Source organism: Bubalus kerabau, chromosome 5, assembly GCF_029407905.1.
Source record: "Bubalus kerabau isolate K-KA32 ecotype Philippines breed swamp buffalo chromosome 5, PCC_UOA_SB_1v2, whole genome shotgun sequence".
Classification (NCBI taxonomy): Eukaryota; Metazoa; Chordata; class Mammalia; order Artiodactyla; family Bovidae; genus Bubalus; species Bubalus kerabau.
Genome location: NC_073628.1, coordinates 43,343,838 through 43,363,018, shown reverse-complemented (window position 1 = coordinate 43,363,018; position 19,181 = coordinate 43,343,838). Strand labels below are relative to the sequence as shown.

Genomic DNA, 19,181 nt, shown 5'->3' with positions numbered 1-19,181 from the left:
GTGATGCCAACTGGTTATTTCCATTTCATTTTTCCCCAAGAGGTGGATTGTACTACCTGGTATCAAAATAGGAATAAAATTATTCCCAGACCTGAAAGTTTCATATTGTAGCAGAGGAGAGGAAAGAAGAGATTAATGAATTGATAACAATAAAGATAAAATGACAGTAACTCTTTTTTACTTATTACCTGCTATGCACAGACTAATATGAGCTCTCATACAATATTAATTCATTTAATTCTCACAACAGCCCTCTAGGGTGGCTACTGTTATAAGCTTTATTTTAGGGGATGAGGAAACTGAAGCTTATAAAGTGTAAGTAGCTCTCTAAGAAAGGGGCCCTGGAGGCTCACGAGGGAGGGAGTGTATGTATAATCATGGCTGATTTGCATTGTTGTACAGCAGAAACAAACACAACATCGTAAAGAAATTTTCCTCCAATTAAAAAATAAATTTAAAAAAAGAAAAAGAAATAAAAAGGAAGGGGGCCTTATTAAGGCCCCACCCATTAACAACAGTTGTTAAAAGCATTAACTCTAGAGCTGTAATGCCTGAGTTTGATAGCCATTCCCTTCTCTAGGGGATCTTCCTGACCCAGGTATCAAGCGTGGGTCTCCTGCATTGCAGGCAGATTCTTTACCATCTGAGCCACCAGGGAAGCCCTTTATTAAGACCCCTCCCACTAAAAACGGTTGAGCTATAATCCCTGAGTTTGAACCTCTCGCCTGCCCCTTATTAACAAACTACTTAATTTATCTGTGCCTCAGCATCCTCACTTTCAAGATGCATTTTTAATATTTAACTTGTAGAATGCTTCTGCTGAATGAATGAGACAAACCATGTAAGTGTTATAACTGGGTAATAGTAAGCATGAATGTTTGCTATTATGAATAACGATAATAATTGAGGCAGTTTCCAAAGTCACTGTCCTTTAGGCCATGCTCTAGTGCTCCCTGTATTCATGCATTCAATTAAATTATCCATGAATATATCCATCTTTTTCTTCCGTAGTCCCCCACTCATCCATCCCCACTGTCCCAATAATACCTCCCTTCTCTCCCCCAATTTCTCTTCCCAGCTGCTACTCTTAAGAAATAAAAACAACAGCCCTGGTAGCATGGCTGTGAGCCATGTCCATTTTCAGATGCCTGGTATGTGCGATCAGTCCTTTCACCTATTCAGTTTAGCTCGCCCCATCCCCACCCCCACCTGACAGAGAGGCATTCTGTGTATCTGTGTAAATATGTGTGGGTTAGAGCTCTGTTTTCTGTAGTTGTTTCAGCGAAGTGTTATGGGGGCCTTCAGTTCGGTTCAGTTGTTCAGTCGTGTCCAACTCTTTGCGACCCCATGGACTGCAGCACGCCAGGACTCCCCTGTCCATCACCAACTCCCGGAGTTTACTCAAACTTATGTCCATCGAGTTGGTGATGCCATCCAACCATCTCATCCTCTGTCATCCCTTCTCATCCTGCCTTCAATCTTTCCCAGCATCAGGGTCTTTTCCAATGAGTCAGTTCTTCACATCAGGTGCCCAAAGTATTGGAATTTTAGCTTCAGCATCAGTCCTTCCAATGAATATTCAGGACTGATTTCCTTTAGGATGGACTGGTTTGATCTCCTTGCAGTCCAAGGGACTCTCAAGAGTCTTCTCCAACCCCACAGTTCAAAAACATCAATTCTTTGGCTCTCAGCTTTCTTTATAGTCCAACTCTTACATCCATACATGACTACTGGAAAAACCATAGCCTTAAATAGATGGACCTTTGTTGGCAAAGTAATGTCTCTGCTTTTTAATATGCTGTCTAGGTTGTCATAACTTTTCTTCCAAGGAGCAAGTGTCCTTTAATTTCATGGCTGCAGTCACCGTCTGCAGTGATTTTGGATCCCCAAAAAATAAAGTCTGACACTGTTTCCACTGTTTCCCCACCTATTTGCCATGAAGCGATGGGACTGGATGCCATGATCTTTGTTTTCTGAATGTTGAGCTTTAAGCCAACTTTTTCACTCTCCTTTTTCACTTTCATCATGAGGCTCTTTAGTTCTTCTTCACTTTCTGCCATAAGGGTGGTGTCATCTGCATATCTGAGGTTATTGATATTTTTTCCCTGCAATCTTGATTCCAGCTTGTGCTTCTTCCAGCCCAGCGTTTCTCATGATGTACTCTGCATATAAATTAAATAAGCAGGGTGACAATATACAGCCTTGATGTACTCCTTTTGCTATTTGGAATCAGTCTGTTGTTCCATGTCCAGTTTTAACTGTTTCTTCCTGACCTGCATACAGGTTTCTCAAGAGGCAGGTCAGGTGGTCTGGTATTCCTGTCTCTTTCAGAATTTTCCACAGTTTATTGTGATCCACATAGTCAAAGGCTTTGGCATAGTCAATAAAGCAGAAATAGATGTTTTTCTGGAACTCTTTTGCTTTTTTGATGATCCAGCAGATGTTGGCAATTCGATCTCTGGTTCCTCTGCCTTTTCTAAATCCAGCTTGAACATCTGGAAGTTCACAGTTCACATACTGTTGAAGCCTGGCTTGGAAAATTTTGAGCATTACTTTACTAGCATGTGAGATGAGTGCAATTCTGCGGTAGTTTGAGCATTCTTTGGCATTGCTTTTCTTAGGGATTGCCTTTCTAGGGGTGGGCCTTACAGACCCACCATTCTGAGAGCTTTGCCCCATGCAGAACTGAAAATATTCTTGTGGGACACATTTCTCAGTACAGAAATGAGAACCAGAAACTTGCCCAAGGATAGAAAATCACTGAATCTTAAGGTCAGCCCACTGATACTGACTTTTTCAGGGACCACACGTATAGCATCCCTTGTGTTTTGCTCTTGGAGCTGGAAGGAAGCCTTTGATGACCTTGTCCCCTTCCACCCTCCCTTGCTCCCTCAGCTGCGGCCACACCGACCCTCCTGCTCCTCCTTCCACAGGTCGTGTCTGTTACAGCTGCAGAGCCTTCATCCTTGCTGTTTCCCCAACCTTGACAATCCATCCATTTTCACGGCTGTTTTCTTCTCATCATTCAGACCTGGAGATGGGTCCATACACCCAGGCGGGGTCAAGTATTGAGGCCTATCCAAGGCAGAACATTGGAACTGAGATGCAGAAAACTGCAAGTTTTGAATGGTTGGACCTTCCATGAAGAAGAAATGGGATCTGCTCACCAACCCCAGGGGAATAACAAGGAGCTGGGGGTCGAGGTGAAGTAGGGAGGAGAGGAATGTCTTTTGGAAGAAAGCAAACACTGAGTCTCACCACATGGGGACTTGCGAGTCCACAATTATAATATCCATGTGATGCAGAAATTCCCAGGTTAAGAAATGGATATGAAAGTGCCCCCAACCAGTGACACGGCTGAAGGACCTGGCAGAGGGAAAACAAACTTCTCTGTAGTGACACGCCCACCACCTATGCTGTGTGGAACTCCTTGAAGGGAAAAACAATTCTGTAATGAAGCAAATTCATGATTCACAGTAAGCCACACAGAAACAAGCCACCATGCGGGAAGTTCAGAAACTAATGGAAGAGTTAGAACCCCAAGGAGAGGAACATTCTGAGAGGCTGTAAAGTGGTTACACTGAGATGTAATAAAGAGATATGTTTTACAAGAATGAAATAATAGGGAAAGTACACAGTACTTTAAAAAATGGCAAGCAGATTTGAAAAAGAAACAGCTCAAACTTCTGAAAGGGAACAACAGAGTCACAGAAATTCAGCAGAGTACACTAGGGCTAGCTCAAGACACCACCAGAAAACCCAAATCTTTAAAAATCACTGCCTGCGGGCATATCAGAGACCCTTCTTTCCTACTGCTGGTGATCCAAAAAGAGTTGGGAAACCAGGTGTTCTACTCAGGAAAGACTTTTTTTTTCTGAGCTGTCGTTGATGAAAAGAGCCTTTCTCTCAAGGGAAAGAAAGGATAGAGAAGACTGGCGCCCCCAAATCTGAGCCCCATCACTGCATGCCAGAGAGGATGTTGCAGTTCTAGGCAACCCCATCCCCGTGGCACATTTGCTTTCATTTTGTCTTCGTGTCTCCTTCTCCATGTCTCATTCATTCACACATGCATATCATGCAGTCTCTTCTTATTCTACTGCGTTCATTTTGTTAGGCTCAAGCACATTGATTTTTAATGTGTTTGAACCTAATGAAATGGGGGAGGGAATAATCCTAAAAACAAATGCTTCTGTCAGGATAAGTGATGGGGTCTGCTCTGGTGGTCCAGCAGTCAGGAATCAGCCTTGCAATGCAGGGAACACCGGTTCAGTCTCTGGTCCGGGAAGACCCCACGTGCCTCAGGGCGGCTGAGCCCGTGTGCCCCAAGTAATGAGCCCGCGCTCTGGATGTGAAGAGCTGCAACCCCTGAGCCATGTGCCACAATTGCTGAAGCCCGAGAGCCTGTGCCCCACCAGAGAGGCCGGCACCACAGGTCTGCACGCTGCAACTAGAGCATAGCCTCTGCTTGCCGCAGCTAGAGAAAGCCTGCCCACAGCAACGCAAAGTCAGCACAGCCAGAAGTAAAAACTTAAAAAAAATAAAAAAGGTAAGTTACGTAAAGGAAAAAAATACCTGCATGTACATGCATCAGGCCATTAACAGTGACTACAGTCAAAGCATGAGGTTGCCAGGATTTTCACTGTCAGTCATTTCTATGATGTTTGATTGTGTGCAGGCATTTCTTTTGAAATTAGAAAAAGCAATGGATTTCTTTTAAAATAATGAGTTAAGCAGCAATTCTTTCTCAAAGACAGTTCCTTGCATTTTTAAAAAACTAAAGAAGCAAGCAAGCATCCCAGGTTTCACCTTCTGGTAAAGTGAGTGTTAGTCTGATCTAGGCTTCTGCGGATGATAAAGTCATTCACGTACATCAAGTCAAGTAATACTCAAAATACTCCTAGTAAGTAGATACAGTTATTGTCCTGTCCCACTAAAATGTAAGTTCCAGGGAGAGATCTTTGTCTCTTAGGTTCACTGCTATATCTCAAGCACTTGGAATGATGCCTAGTTACAGCATGGACTCTCAATAAACATTTATTGAATGAGGGCACCCTTTACAGACAGGGAAACTGGGGTACTGAGCAGTTAGGGATCTTGTCCAAGGTCACACCTCTAACAGTGGTGAAGCCAAGCTGTGAACCAGGTGATCTAACTCCAGAACCTACTCTCTGACTTGGAGAATCTCTGCGCCTTTTCTTCTACATGAAAGGAAAGACTGTCCAACCTATTCCAGACACCTCCTTGATGCAGCGGGCAAGGAGGACAAAGGGGAGGAAGGTCTGTGGAAACCAGTCTATCAGTGCTTCACATATCCGTGTCTCCTCTCTCCACCTTGTTCTAAGGCAGCGTTAATGACCAACCCATCCTCAACATCAGGGAGGCGATGGAGGCATCAGCCATCAACTCCCATTTTCCAGACTCTCTAGCCACCCTCAGCAAGGGAGGTGCCTTCTTTTTTATTTTTTCTTTTTATTTAAATGTGATTGACATGTAACATTGTATAAGTTTAAGGCCTACAGCCTGTTGACTTGATACATTACTATGTAGCAATATATTTATACCACTTCTATTATATCAGTTTTCATTTTCTTTTTTGGTGGTGGGGAAAATTCCCCAGAATCTGGGTCTAGGGTGGCATTTCTCAGTTCTTCCTTCTTAACTGCCTAATGGCTAGTGGACCAGTTGCCCCATCCTTCACCAGGACTGATGTCCCCAGCAGGCCTCTCCACAAACTGCAAACCCAGCCAGTCCTGTCGGGCCCCAGGGGAAAAACTGAGCCTCTGGCTCCAAGCTTCTCCTGGTGGTTTTAAACAATACAAAGGAAAAACCCTCAATTTAGGGCATCCAGGCTACAGACAAAGTTTCAAGGTTTTGTTTTAATTTTGAAAGGTTGTAAAGAGCATGAATGTTAGCTCTAAATCCAGTGTCTCAAGGAGCGTTCACTCACTGAGTCCCTCTTAGCTGACACAGTCACTGTTCAGTGTTTTCACTGAGTCAGAAATACACTTTGCTCTCAAGAAGTTTTTTTAAAATTAATTTATTTTTTATTGAGGGATAATTGCTTTATAGAATTTTGCTATTTTCTGTCAAACCTCAACAGCCATAGGTATACATATATCCCCTCCCTTTTGAAGCTCCTTCCCATCTCCCTCCCCACCCCACCCCTCTAGGTTGATTCAGAGCCCCTGTTTGAGTTTCCTGAGCCATACAGCAAATTCCTGTTGGCTATCTATTTTACATATGGTAACGTAAGTTTCCATGTTACTCTTTCCATACATCTCACCCTCCCCTCCCCTCTCCTCATGTTCATAAGTCTATTCTCTATGTCTGTTTCTCCATTGTTGCCCTGTAAGTCAATTCTTCAGTACCATTTTTCTAGATTCCACATATATGTGTTAGAATACGGCATTTATCTTTCTCTTTCTGACTCACTTCACTCTATATAATAGGTTCTAGGTTCATCCACCTCATTAGAACTGACTCAAATGTGTTCCTTTTTATGGCTGAGTAATATTCCATTGTGTATATGTACCACAACTTCTTTATCCATTCCTCTGTCGATGGACATCTAGGTTGCGTCCATGTTTAGCTATTATAAATAGTGCTGCAGTGAGCAATGGGATAGAGGTGTCTCTTTCAATTTTGGTTTCCTCAGGGTATATGCCTAGGAGTGGGATTGCTGGGTCATATGGTGGTTTTATTCCTAGTGTTTTAAGGACTCTCCATACCATCTTCCATAGTGGCTCTATCAAATTACATTCTCATCAACAGTGCAAAGGTTCCCTTTTCTCCACACCCTCTCCAGCATTTATTGTTTGTAGACTTTTTGATGAGGGCCATTCTGACCGGTGTTAGGTGATATCTCATTGTAGTTTTGATTTGCATTTCTTTAATAATGAGCAATGTTGAGCATCTTTTCGTGTGTTTGTTAACCACCTGTATGTCTTCCTTGGAGAAATGTCTGTTTAGGTCTTTTTCCCACCTTTTGATTGGGTTGTTTGTTTTTCTGGTATTGAGTCATATGAGCTGCTTGTATATTTTGGAAATTAATCCTTTGTCTCTCGAGAAGTTTTTAATTGGGGAAAAATAGAAATATGCTTAAATAATTATTGCTGAGTCTGTGTAGATTTAACACCCACCTAGTTAATGGCTTTGCCTGCAGTATCAGTTGAGGTTGATGGGAGAATAAGGTGATCAAACGCCTGGGACATTTAGATGGAGTTAAAAGCTATGACTTTCTTCGTAGGAAAGAGCTAGCAACTCACTTTTCCAAAGAATCTTCTCTGTACTGGGTGCTTGACTTTTAATTATCACAGCAACCTTGAGAGATAAAGAAATTGAGATTCAGAAAAGTTAAATAACTTGTACAAAATCACCAGCTAGAAAGGGAAGAATCTAGGCCCACCTCAAACGCATCTGACTCCACACTTAGTGGTATTTTTCTCCAGTCTCTGCTGCTGGCTCTCCCAGCCTCACTGGAAAGCCCTTTCCTGCCTGTGGACTTATTTGCATTGACTTGGATCCTGGGGTAAAGGAACGGGACTGAGCTATTATGATACAAAGATTCTTGGCCACAGCGGCCTCTGGAAGGGGAGAGCGGGCCCCTGGGGACCGGGGTGTCCGTGGGCTACGTGTGACTGGGCACCCTGGGAGGGGCAGTGCTCTCTGGCAGGCACCATCCATGCTTCTGTTTGTTCACCCGCAAGGGCTGAGCGGGGCAAGCCCAGGGCCCCGGGCAAACGGCCACAGGTGGGTTTGGTCTTCTCACTCAGATGTCTCAAGCAGATTTGTTCGGAGCAGGGCGCAGGAGAGGCGGTCAGTTCCAACTCCTGTTTTCAGCAGTCGTGCACCACGTGGGGAGTGAGACACCGTCCCTGCCATCAAGGGACCCTGCCCTGGGCCTGCCTGGATGGAGGCTATCCCCTACCCTGGCTTAATCTTGCCCTTCTTCCTCTCCCTGACTTTGACTCACAGCGGTTTCACAAGCCCACAAACACAAACTGGATTTTGTGGCCTTATTGTCCTCCACCCCAGGCTCTCATCGTTCAGGGTAGAATTTAGCCAGTTTCATGAGAGAGGGCATGGCAGCCCACTCCAGTATTCTTGCCTGGAGAATCCTCATGGACAGACGAGTCTGGCAGGCTATGGTCCATAGGGTTGCAAAGCGACTGAAGTGACTTAAGACACATGTGAGAGAGGGGCAGTTCATTAGATGCTTAGGAAGTCCAAGACGTAGCTGTGTGACAGACTATGGTACAGATACTATGGCAGTACACCTGAACAGAGAGATCAGGATGGACCAGAGTAATCGGAGGATCTTCACGGAGGACGTCCCGTCATCCCAGGATGGTTGGAACGTACAGTCTGGGCAAATCAGAGCCGATGTCCCACGTCAGCCCATGGGCTGGTGGCTGGGAAGGTGTCTGGGCTTGAAGAGCGGGAGGTTGGGGAGTGAACCGTGTGCTCTGGAGGAAGCACTCAGGTCTGGCCTCTGACCTCTGAGAGGTCTAGAGGTCGGCAGGTCAGCCTCCATCCTCTGCCCAGCCCCGGGCTCTCTGGCGCCATTTGCCTGTTTGCCCAGGAACTCAGACACACGGGGAAATTGAGGAGGAAGTCCACACTGTTCCTGGAGGTTTTTGTTTTTTTCTGTCTGGCCTGGGACTGCCGTCAGATCAGTGACCACGGAACGGACACATTATTCTGGCACTTTTGCTCAGAAGTTGCTGCTTCCTGTGACTGTGCTGTTACACGGTGGGAGTTTTCCCCCATCAGGCTATCACGGCGGCCGCAGGAGCCCGCCAGTCTGGCTGCCAGAGCCGGGCACGCCAGAGGACCGTCCGGGGTGGGACCAGGGAGGGAAGGGCCTGCACACACCCCCCACCCCCCTGCCATCGCGCCTGGAGCCCCTTCCACAGCCTCAGCGCCAAGCGGAGCTCCGAGGAGCCTGGAATCGCTTCCAGGGACAGCCTCCTTCCGTCTTGGCGTTTGAGCTCTCTGCCTTATACGGCCCTGCAATCTCTGGATTTCTGACCTCCCCCATGTCGGCTCTGTTTTTTCCCTTAAGGCCACAAAAGATAGGTCTACCTTCATTCCCCGTCCACAGAATGGTCCTTCGTGTCTTTGAAGGTAATCATTCATGCCTCATTCCACTGGGATTTCGTTTTCCGACGCCCTAGTCCCCCTTTCTCCAATCTGTGGTTTCCAGTTTCTTCACCTGAAGACTCGTTTCCGTCTTCCTGCTGAATCCCTCCCCACCACCCGCTGCAGGGTGCGTCAGCCCCTCTTCGGGTCTGTGGTGGAGCTTCGGGGTGAGAGCTTCGTCTCTGTCCCTCCGCGAGGCTGTGGGCTCCCGGAAGGAGGAACCGTGTCCTCTTCCCTCTTCAGCTGTACTCTGACTCCTGCCTCCTCCCGTCTCCTCAGACCCTCGACCCCCGTCACTGCCCCTCGCGTATCCCCTCCTTGCTGGCCCCTCCGTCCCATACGCAGACCTCCCATCAAAGCCGAGGCCGTCCCTGCGTCCCACACCCGCCACCGGCCTGTCTCCCTGCCTTTGAAGCCAAGCCTCTTCCTGAACGTGCAGAATGGCTCTCCCGCCACCTCTCCGCTGAACGTGCTCTGGCTAAGTGCACGAGTCATCCGAGCTTCACCCGCACCCACACTTCCCGGCCGTTGTTTCGGTAGAGGCTCCTCGGGCAGCTGCTCTGCGGGCCGCCTTCTACCTTGCCGGCCCCCGCTCACCCTGCCGTGCAGGGGCGCTCTCCCCGCTCCTCGCCGCTCCCCGGCTGCAGCTGTGCCGGGGGCTCCGTTCTCGGCCTCGCTCCCCGCTTAGTACACACGCTCTGCCCGAGACCCCCGCCCAGCCCCGTGCCCTGAGCCGCACAGCTGTTCATCCGTCACCCGTTCGAATGTCCTAACACAGCAGCCACTTTCTCCCACCTACAGCCCCTCAGTGGGCCTCACTGCGCCCAGACGGTCCAGGCTCTTTCCACAGGCCTGTAAAGGGCGGCCCCAAGAGTCCACCCAGCCTCGCCCCCACCAAGCCTCCCCGTCCTCACCCCTCCCGAGCTCCAACTCTGGTTACGTTCCTTCAGCTCCAGGACGCCCCCCACCACTGCACACGCGTGTGCTGTTCGCTCTGCCCGAGGCGCCCTTCGCCCTCCCCGCCCGACCCCACCTGCCGGGTCTGCCGGGAACCTCTGCCCTGCCCCGGGGCGCACCTCCAGATTTCCTGCTCTCGGAAGCCCTTCCTGCCTGCCCAGCACAGCTGTCTGCTCCCTTTGAGACTTCCCACGTACCCAGCACATACCTTCATTATTGCCCTTGTCAAAGGACGTCAGCACTGCTTTCTTCACTTTCTTGTGTCCCCGTCAAACTTGAAATTCTTAAACTTGCCTTGGTCATCTAGCAGCGAAGACAGTCCCTGGTTCACAGTGGGACCCTTAGACATGTCTGCTGAACTGAGTATTTCTATCATACCCCGGAGAGTTCCTGGCACAAGGAGGACCTCTGCCCAATACATTCCTTTAATAATTAAAATAGAAATCTCTGTAAATAATTGTGATGCAATGTGATGTGTGCTAACAGATGTGCCCAGTGTAGCAAGGCAGCCCAGACACAGAAGAGTTTCTGCCGCCCCGGGTAAGGAAATTGCTGGATCAGGGAAGGCTTTCTCGAAGACATGACCTTTCATAAGGGCCTCACCGTTTAAGTAGGAGTTGGCCAGGATAAAAGGAGGTCTCCTAGGTATCTGAGCAAAGACATGAAACAGTGCAAGGGCCCACAGTGGTTGGGAAGCCACAAAATATGTCCACAGTGCTGAAGACATGAGCAGGGGTGATCATTAAGGTTGGGACCAAGTCAATGCCATCTCAGGAGTCTGAACACAAAGGCAATGGGAGACCTGTAAGGATTTTCAGAACAGAAATGGCGTGCAAGAATTTGTGTTTAGAAAGATAGAGTAGATGGATTGGCAGGAGGGGAATAAGGCTGGAGGTGAGATACATTATTATAGGACCCTGGCCAGAAGTAACAACTGCAGGAATCCCAGGGAGAGATGGACTTGCCTTGAATCCACTCACCCCCACACACACACCACAACCCCAGTACAGAGTTCTTTCTGCAGAGAGCTATGTCTGTCAAGCTGCACCAGAAGGGTAAGGTCTCTAGTGAAATATGTTTAGAAAATGCTGAGTTAAACAGGTTTCTTAATGCAGGACTTTTCAGAGCCTTTAATATAATACATTGTACATGTTACATGAACATTCAGAGTTTCCCAGATGGATTGAGCCCTGTAACCTCTTTCTGAGAGCATCTCAAGGGACTAGAATTTAATGGACTGGGTAAAATAGAAACCAAAATCTAGTGCTTTCGTGATTCTGTCAGCTCTAATTCCTGGAAGGACAAAATAAACAGAAGAAATAGCTTTCCCCGGTGAGTAACTGATGTCCTCCGAGTGCACTCCACTGGGAAGTCTTGTGTGTGTGTATGTGTGTTTGTTTTGTTAGGGGCATGGAATGGGCTCCCATGGAAATGTGAGGGGTCGATTTTAGTCATTCTGTTTGGGGGCAGGCTGAGCAAATCCACCTGCTCTTCCCAGGTCCCCTGTGTTTGTTCAGGCCTGAAAGAGGTCAGCCCCAGGTGTTTAAAAGAATGGCAGGTCCTGACCTATGGAGCAAAGAAACCGGGTCTGCAGCCCCTGGAATGTTTGGCTCTCACCACATCTCTCCAGCTGACTTTGGTTGGTTGGCTGCAGGGGAGGAGCAGCCACCTGAGAATCTCCTGACCCTGTAGCCTAGATAGCAGGTCCCCAGCTCGGTGGGCCCTGGCGTAGTCCCCTCTCACTGTTGCATTCAGCTCCCTAGGGCTCCCAGGCACAAGCTGCCATTTTTAGCCTTCCTCTTGCCTGAGGGCTGGAGGGAAAAATGCTTGTAACATCCACCCATCAGCCTTGTGTCTTTAAATGAGCCCCGGCCTTAGCGTGCCTTCCCTGGCAGCGCCAAGGCCATTTCCCAGCGAAGTCCCCAGGGTAGAGGAGTCTGGGCAGCTCTGTGTGTGGCTTGGGGATGCGCCTGTTTCTCCATCGCAGGAATTTCATCCATCGCAGAAGCATTAGATGTTCCTCAATCCCTGCCAGGGCTTCAGGGTGAAGAGTTCACAAGTGCAGAAGTGGACAGATAAACCACCACCTCCCCGGTGAGGGCCAGCTTCTGGCAGGGTGGAAGGCCAGTGACACGCTGCTGGCACCAAAATCAGGAAACTGCCCGGGGCCCTGAGCAGGGGGTCTGAGCGGGGGCCTAACCCTGCCCTACGACCTGGACAGTGGCTGCCTCAGGCCTGCTCACTCGGATGGTCTGCTCTGAGCCAGCTCAAAAAAGACTCAGGAACACTGGTGTTCCTGTCACATGTGACCCTCAGCAGGAATGGTCAGACCACCCCACTTGGGACTTAACCATCTATCTGAGTGAAGCCCCTGGTGTATCTATTCCAACCCTATGTTAAGTAGCTCCTGCTTCTTCCCCTAAGGCTCTCAGAGCAGAAACTGAGACCCAGAGAGAAAGGGACTCATCCAAAACTCCGAGTTTATGTCAGAAAGAGAACACGATTTTCCTGTTTCCCAGTTTAGTGTCAAAAGAAATCTAACATCTACTTTATCTTTTACAAAAATCATATTGCTGTGAAATCTAAATTCTGGAGTCAGACAGAGCCAGGTTCAGATTGCAGCTCCACCACTTTTCAATTGCAGGAGAATAAATAGCCCCGGGGCAAGTAACTGACCATCCTGTAGCTGAAAGTTGCTTCTCTGAAAGGACACCTACCACATATGGTCATGGCAAGATTAGTTGAGATAATGCTTCTAAAGAACTCAACCAGATGCCCAGCTCCATCTGTAACCATTAGCTGTTTTTGTTACTGCTGCTGTTGGTAGAAATATTTTAATGAATATTATCATTAACATTGAAATTGGTATGATGGTCCACTCATTACCTGTATTTGGATCTACATGGAGGAATTGAGAGAAGTGCTTTTGCCACTGAAGCTTTTTAAATCTTCACTTTGAAACTGTGTTTTTGTTCTTAATTGGCTTTTAATCAGTTTAACAAGTCTTTGAAACTGTGTTTTTGTTCTTAATTGGCTTTTAATCAGTTTAACAAGTTGGCAGGGGACTCCCCTGGTGTTTCAGTGGTTAAGAATCCGCCTTGCAATGTGGGGGACGCAGGTTCGATCCTTGGTCAGGCAACTAAGATCGCCCATACCATGGAGTGACCAAGCCTATGTGCCACAAATACTGAAGGACTGGGGGAAAATGGTAACAGGTCCACAGGTCTCACTGGAGATGAAGAACAGGCACAGTGGCAGAGAGAGAGGTGGAAGGAAAGGCCGTGGTCAGAGGCTGATCCAGGCTGTGTGGAAGTTGCTCCTGGTGACGAAAGGTCCAGGGAGCAGCCATGGGGATGGTATCCATGGTGGACAGGGTCCCTGGAGGCCCTTACATCCAAGGAGGTCCAGGAACTCTGAAACTAGTTTACTGGATGGGCAATTCACATAGCCTTTTGCCCAATTCCAAGTTAAATTAAAGTGACCTGAATGAATGAGATTTTACCCTATATCTCATCAGATTGCTGCCTGGGAAGGTTCTTTTATGTGACACTGAATCTGACATGAAAGAGGAATAAGGTACTGAACCCAGGCATTTACTTCTAATCCTTGCCTGATTTTTTTAACCTAAGAGGCGGGTTGCTTAAAGGTCAGATTGTGTTTGTATGTGTGAAAGAGAGATGGGAGAGAAAGGAGAACGTGTATCACAGTGTTTCGCCGTTTGACCTTTTCGGCATTTTAGCTCCAGGCTAGTGGGGGAGCAACACTGGCGGTCTTGTGAGGACGCTATATATCAAAATGTCACCAGCCACCAGAGACATTCTGTTCCCCAGTCCCCATCCAAATACTTGAAATTCACACCCTGAGCAAAAATTCACAGTAAATTTTGGTTTGGTGAGCATAGCATTATAATTATGCAGCGAAGGGCTTTTAAAAAAAAAAAAAAACATTTATATTCATTGTACAAGGAGAAGAGGGATGGTGAGTCAGGAGACACGGCTAGCTCCCCACCCCTGCCCCCAGCAGCACTTGCTCTGTGACGGGAAATAAGAATTGTGGTCAGGGTGACACACGTTTAGCACCTTACAATGTAAAAATCGCCTACAGGGACTTCAATTCTCACTTGGGAAACTGAGATCCTGCCAGTTGCACAATGTGGCCAAAGATCAAAAAAAATTTTAATAAATTAAAAAAACAAAAATCGCCCCCAGGGCTCCCCTGGGGGCTCAGTGGTTAAAGAATCTGCCTCCCAGTGCTGGAGACATGGGTGCGATCCCTGGTCCGGGAAGATCCCATGTGCCACGCGGAAGCCGAGCCTGAGCGCCACAGCCGCTGGGCCTGGGCTGCAGACCCCGAGCTCTGCAACAGGAGAGGCCCCCACAGTGTGAAGCCTGAACCCCACAACTAGAGAAGCCCCCGCCCACCGCAACTAGACCCAACACCGCCAAAACAGCAGCCAAGACCCACCACAGCCAAAAATGAGTGAATAAACAAATCACCCCCAGCTCTGAACCCTCACAACAGCCCACCAGAGTTGGCCAGATAGGTATTATGGTGCCTGTCGACAGACAGCAAACTGAGGCCTAACACAGAAGTGAAGTGACAGGTATAAGACCACTCGGTTGCAGCCCACCAGCCTCCTGACCCTCCTGACGGACTGTGGCAAGTGACCACCTCTCCATTTCGGCTCAGTAACATGAACCTGTCCATTTCGGCTCAGTAACATGAACCTGTCTCCAGATCCCCCATCAACAGCCCTAACTCACTAAGCTTCTGGAAGGACCGTGGTAGGAGCATGCATTTCTACTGTACTTATTTTTGCTTTCTCCTTTTTCTGGTTGCACACCTCCTTTTAGAACAAGCCTCTAGAAACAGTTTCTGAAAATTACTGAGCCGTGTTTGTAATGCAGGTGTAATTTAGGAATATGTAGATTAATCATTTTAACAAAAGAAGTAGGTATTTAAGATTTAATACTAGCCACAAGATAAGGGTCTATTGTGTAAAGCATAGCTTATCTTTGGATTCAATGTTCGTCTTTGGTTTTACAAAGTAGCTTGTATTTCCAGTGTTTTCTACGTAAGATGGTAAAATGTGGGCTTCCCAGGTGGTGTTAGTGCTGGAGAAGTCGCCCACCAATGTAAAAAGAGACACAAGTTTGATCCCTGGATTGGGAAGATCCCCTGGAGAAGGAAATGGCAACCCACTCCAGTATTCTTGCCTGGAGAATCCCATGGACAGAGGAGCCTGGTGGGCTACAGTCCATGGGGTCACAAAGAGTTGGACCCCACTGAAGCGACTGAGCATGCATGATAAAATGTAGAGCAATCGCAATGTGTTAATAAAGTGGGTAAATTTTCTGGAACAAAAAAGAAGGCTAAGCCATGCACAGAATTCTGAGGTTGGAAACTGTGTGTTCTGGGCCACTTCAGTGTTCCACCCCCTGCACAGCGCCCAGCCTCATCAGACACACGCCTCGACAGCAGAGGACACCCACCATGTGTGCCCAGCCGCAAGGGCAGACGTCTTTCTTTCCACAGCTGGTCCCAAGCTGATCCCAGGCCTCCAGTTCACACAACTGGGACTAGCAGGCATTTCTCCTGCCCTCATGCCTAGACACCCCAATACAGATCAATCAGGGCATTTTTTCTCAGTGAACATGACTGCAGATGCTGTCAGTCACAAATTGACCCATGAGATGACATCTCTTTTGGCTCATGGATTAAGTCACTTTTATTTTATTTTTTTTTTTTTTTTTTTTTTAATTTTATTTTATTTTTAAGTCACTTTTAGTAATTCACATCACACTTGCTTCCAGAAAGACTCCAAGAAGACACAATACAATGCAAAAAAGCAGGATCCAAGAGCCAGAATGGAGTCAGGAGAAGGCACGTGCAGGGAGCCTTGGCTGAAGGAACCTGCTGTGAAAGGGCAGAAGTCAGCTCTTGGCTTCCTGACACGCAGCGCTAACAGGAAGCATGGGTCACCAGGCCGGTCATTTTTTAGGAAACACAACCTTCTTTCTGACCTTGAAATCTAGGAGGCAGTTCTAGTGTAGATTTTAAATAAGGCACCGTGCTTAGTCGTTCAGTCGTGTCTGACTCTTTGCAGTCCCGTGGACTGTAGCCTGCCAGGCTGGCTCCTCTGTCCATGGGATTCTCCAGGCAAGAATACAGGAGTAGGTTGCCATTTCCTCCTCCAGGGGATCTTCCCGACCCAGGGATCAAACCCGTGTCTCCTGCATTGGCAGGCGGATTCTTTACCAGGGAAGCCCACCAGCCCACATTAGAGACGATGATATGTGCTTGGCTGGCCTCCAGGTCCCATACATACCCTCTGCCTTCCCCATCCTCCTCCCTAGTGGGGTGGGCAGAGCCAGAAGTCCAGGAGCCCGCCACGTGGCACGCACCCCGAGAGTGAGCCGTGCCCTCAGCCCCTGGCCTGCACCACCCCCTCCCCAGGACAGGCTGACACCTGCCAGGGACCAGCTCGAGGAGGCAATCACGTGCCCTTTCCTCTCCCTCCCCACAGGTTTGGAATAAACTGCCTCATCCAGTTTGAGGACTTTGCCAATGCCAACGCCTTCCGCCTTCTCAACAAATACCGCAACAAGTACTGCATGTTCAACGATGACATCCAAGGTAGGTTTCCACCCAGCCTGACAAAGCCACTCGGGTTGAGGCCTCCCAAGGCTCACCTGGGTGCCAGGGTGGGACGGGGCCCCCTGAGAGCCAGTTTACCGCCAGCAGCTGTTGAAGACAGAGCAGTATGTCTAGATCGAGTCCCACTTGGCTAATTCTTAGCTCTGTGACCTTCGGTACATCCTCTAACTTTGCTAAGCCTCAGTTTCCTCATCTGTAAAATATACAACATTACTGTTTCAGAGGAAAATAAGAATTAGGTGATTAGGGACACGAATGATATTTTCAACAATGCTATGATTTAGGACTCATCAGACCCAAGCATCAGCCACCATAAAAATGGCCTTCCCCAGCCACAACTCACTCTTGGAGTTTCTGAACACAAGGTGTATCACTGTCAGGGAAGCAGGATAAAGCCTTCCCTTAACTTGGCTGGGGGCTTCCCCTGTGGCTCAGTGGTAAAGAATCCGCCTGCCTAGCAGGAGACGCAAGTTCGATCCCTGGGTCAGGAAGATCTCCTGGAGGAGGAAATAGCAACCCACTCCAGTATTCTTATCTGGAAAATCCCAAGGACAGAGGAGCCTGGTGGACTACAGTCCATGGGGTTGCAAAGAGTCGGGCACAACTTAGTGACTATACACCAGCAATGTAACTTGGCTAGAATGAGTGCCTCTCACAGTGATAACCGAGCCCTGGAACACTCCAAGAGCATCTTCTCATTCAGAGTCGACTTGGTTCCCTGTTCAGTGAGCTAGAAGTAGCTGAAGGCACTTGCTTCCTGCTATGGCTTTGCCAGCATGTGACTGGAGTGGGAGGGGTGGTCCCTCTGGGCTTATCTCACCTCATCCAGGATTTCTCAGTAAGGGGCCTGGGGAAAGGGACGGGCTCACTCAGTCACCAGCTGGTGAGTGAGGGGCCAGGACTGGAAGCATGTGCTGTGTACGGGTGGTTAGAAGACTAGTGAGGAGTCCCGGGGCTAATGGGGAAACATGGAAGAACTGCTCCCCTTTCCTTGCAAATAAAAAGTAAAAAGAAACCTGTAACTATATCAGTTCAGTTCAGTTGCTCAGTCATGTCTGACTCTTTGTGACCCCATGGACTGCAGCATGCCAGGCCTCCCTGTCGATCACCAACTCCCAGAGTTTACTCAAACTTGTGTCCATTGAGTCGGTGATGCCATCCAACCATCTCATCCTCTGTCATCCCTTCTCCTCCCACCTTCAAGCTTTCCCAGTATCGGGGTCTTTTCCAGTGAGTCAGTTCTTCACATCAGGTGGCCCAAGTATTGGAGCTTCAGCTTCAGCATCAGTCCTTTCAGTGAATATTCAGGACTGATCTCCTTTAGGATGGAGTGGTTGGATCTTGCTGTCCAAGGGACTCTCAAGAAGTCTTCTCCACCACCACAGTTTAAAAGCATCAATTCAAAAATAGAAAGGGTGCCTGCGTGCGCAGAATTGGAGAGCGTTGGGACAGGGAGGGAGTGTGGGAGGAATCCCAGTGGTAAACCGACACCACAGCCATGCCCCATGTGGTCGCTGGGGACAGGCCTCTAGCAGGATGCGTGGTCAGAATCTTCTGGAATCCCATAATGGCAGGGGCTGGGACCAGGCTGCCCGTGTGAAATCGAGAAGTGGAATGACATCGAGAAGCGGGATGTTTCCTGCCTTATCGGTAAACAATCGCAGTCATCAGCGAATGCAGCGGCAGTCCTCCGTGTGAACTGGTGAGCCCTAAGGCCACTCAGCGGGCAGAAGGAAATGGCAACCCACTCCAGTGTTCTTGCCTAGAGAATCCTGTGGACAGAGGAGCCTGGTGGGCTGCTGTCCATAGCGTTGCATGGAGTCGGACTCGACTCAAGCGACTTAGCAGCAGCAGCAAGGGCACTCAGGAAGGAGAAGAATACCTGTGATCTAGCAGCCATCAGACTGCAGCCACCCCCTACAGTGAGCTCAAGGGAGCTCAGGACGTGGAAAAATGCAGGATCCTGGCCCCACAGCTGAGATACGTGTGACAGGAATGGCTTCAGAGAGCCCAGACTCTTGCATCTTTCCGTACACAGAAAAGTGCTACATTCCTTAACCTGAGATACTTGGTCTTCTTGAATTCACAAAAGTACTTTTGACGTTCAGATTACCTGCCCTTTGTTGCAAATTTCTAGGTAACCTGGCTCCTCTCCCCCTCTAACCCCTCACTCCCAGCTCCTCAGAGCAGTTCTTTCAGGGCTAGTTGAGATGCTGTCTTCCCAGGCATGAAGTCCTAAAAATTCCCACCAGATAAAACCTAATTCCCAACTTTTAAGTCATGAATATTTTTTAAGTCAACAAAAGGAACAGCAGCTCAGCCTCACGTTCTCCGTGGAATAAGAAAAGATATGAGTAAAGGCCACAGGGTCCACCCTCCAGGAGGGCAGGGCTGTGCTTGGCGCTGAGCGGAAGATTCAAGCCGTC

At 48.3% G+C, this 19,181-nt stretch overlaps 1 protein-coding gene across 3 annotated transcripts in view; it reads left to right on the top strand.

Moving 5' to 3' along the window:
* ME3 (malic enzyme 3) overlaps positions 1 to 19,181 on the top strand; it is a 218,055-nt gene that overhangs the window by 179,436 nt on the left and 19,438 nt on the right. For all 3 annotated transcript variants that reach the window (XM_055581563.1, XM_055581562.1, XM_055581564.1), the window contains one exon: positions 16,625 to 16,734. In XM_055581563.1, the coding sequence (XP_055437538.1) occupies positions 16,625 to 16,734 (110 nt within the window). The remainder of the gene's footprint in view (positions 1 to 16,624; positions 16,735 to 19,181) is intronic.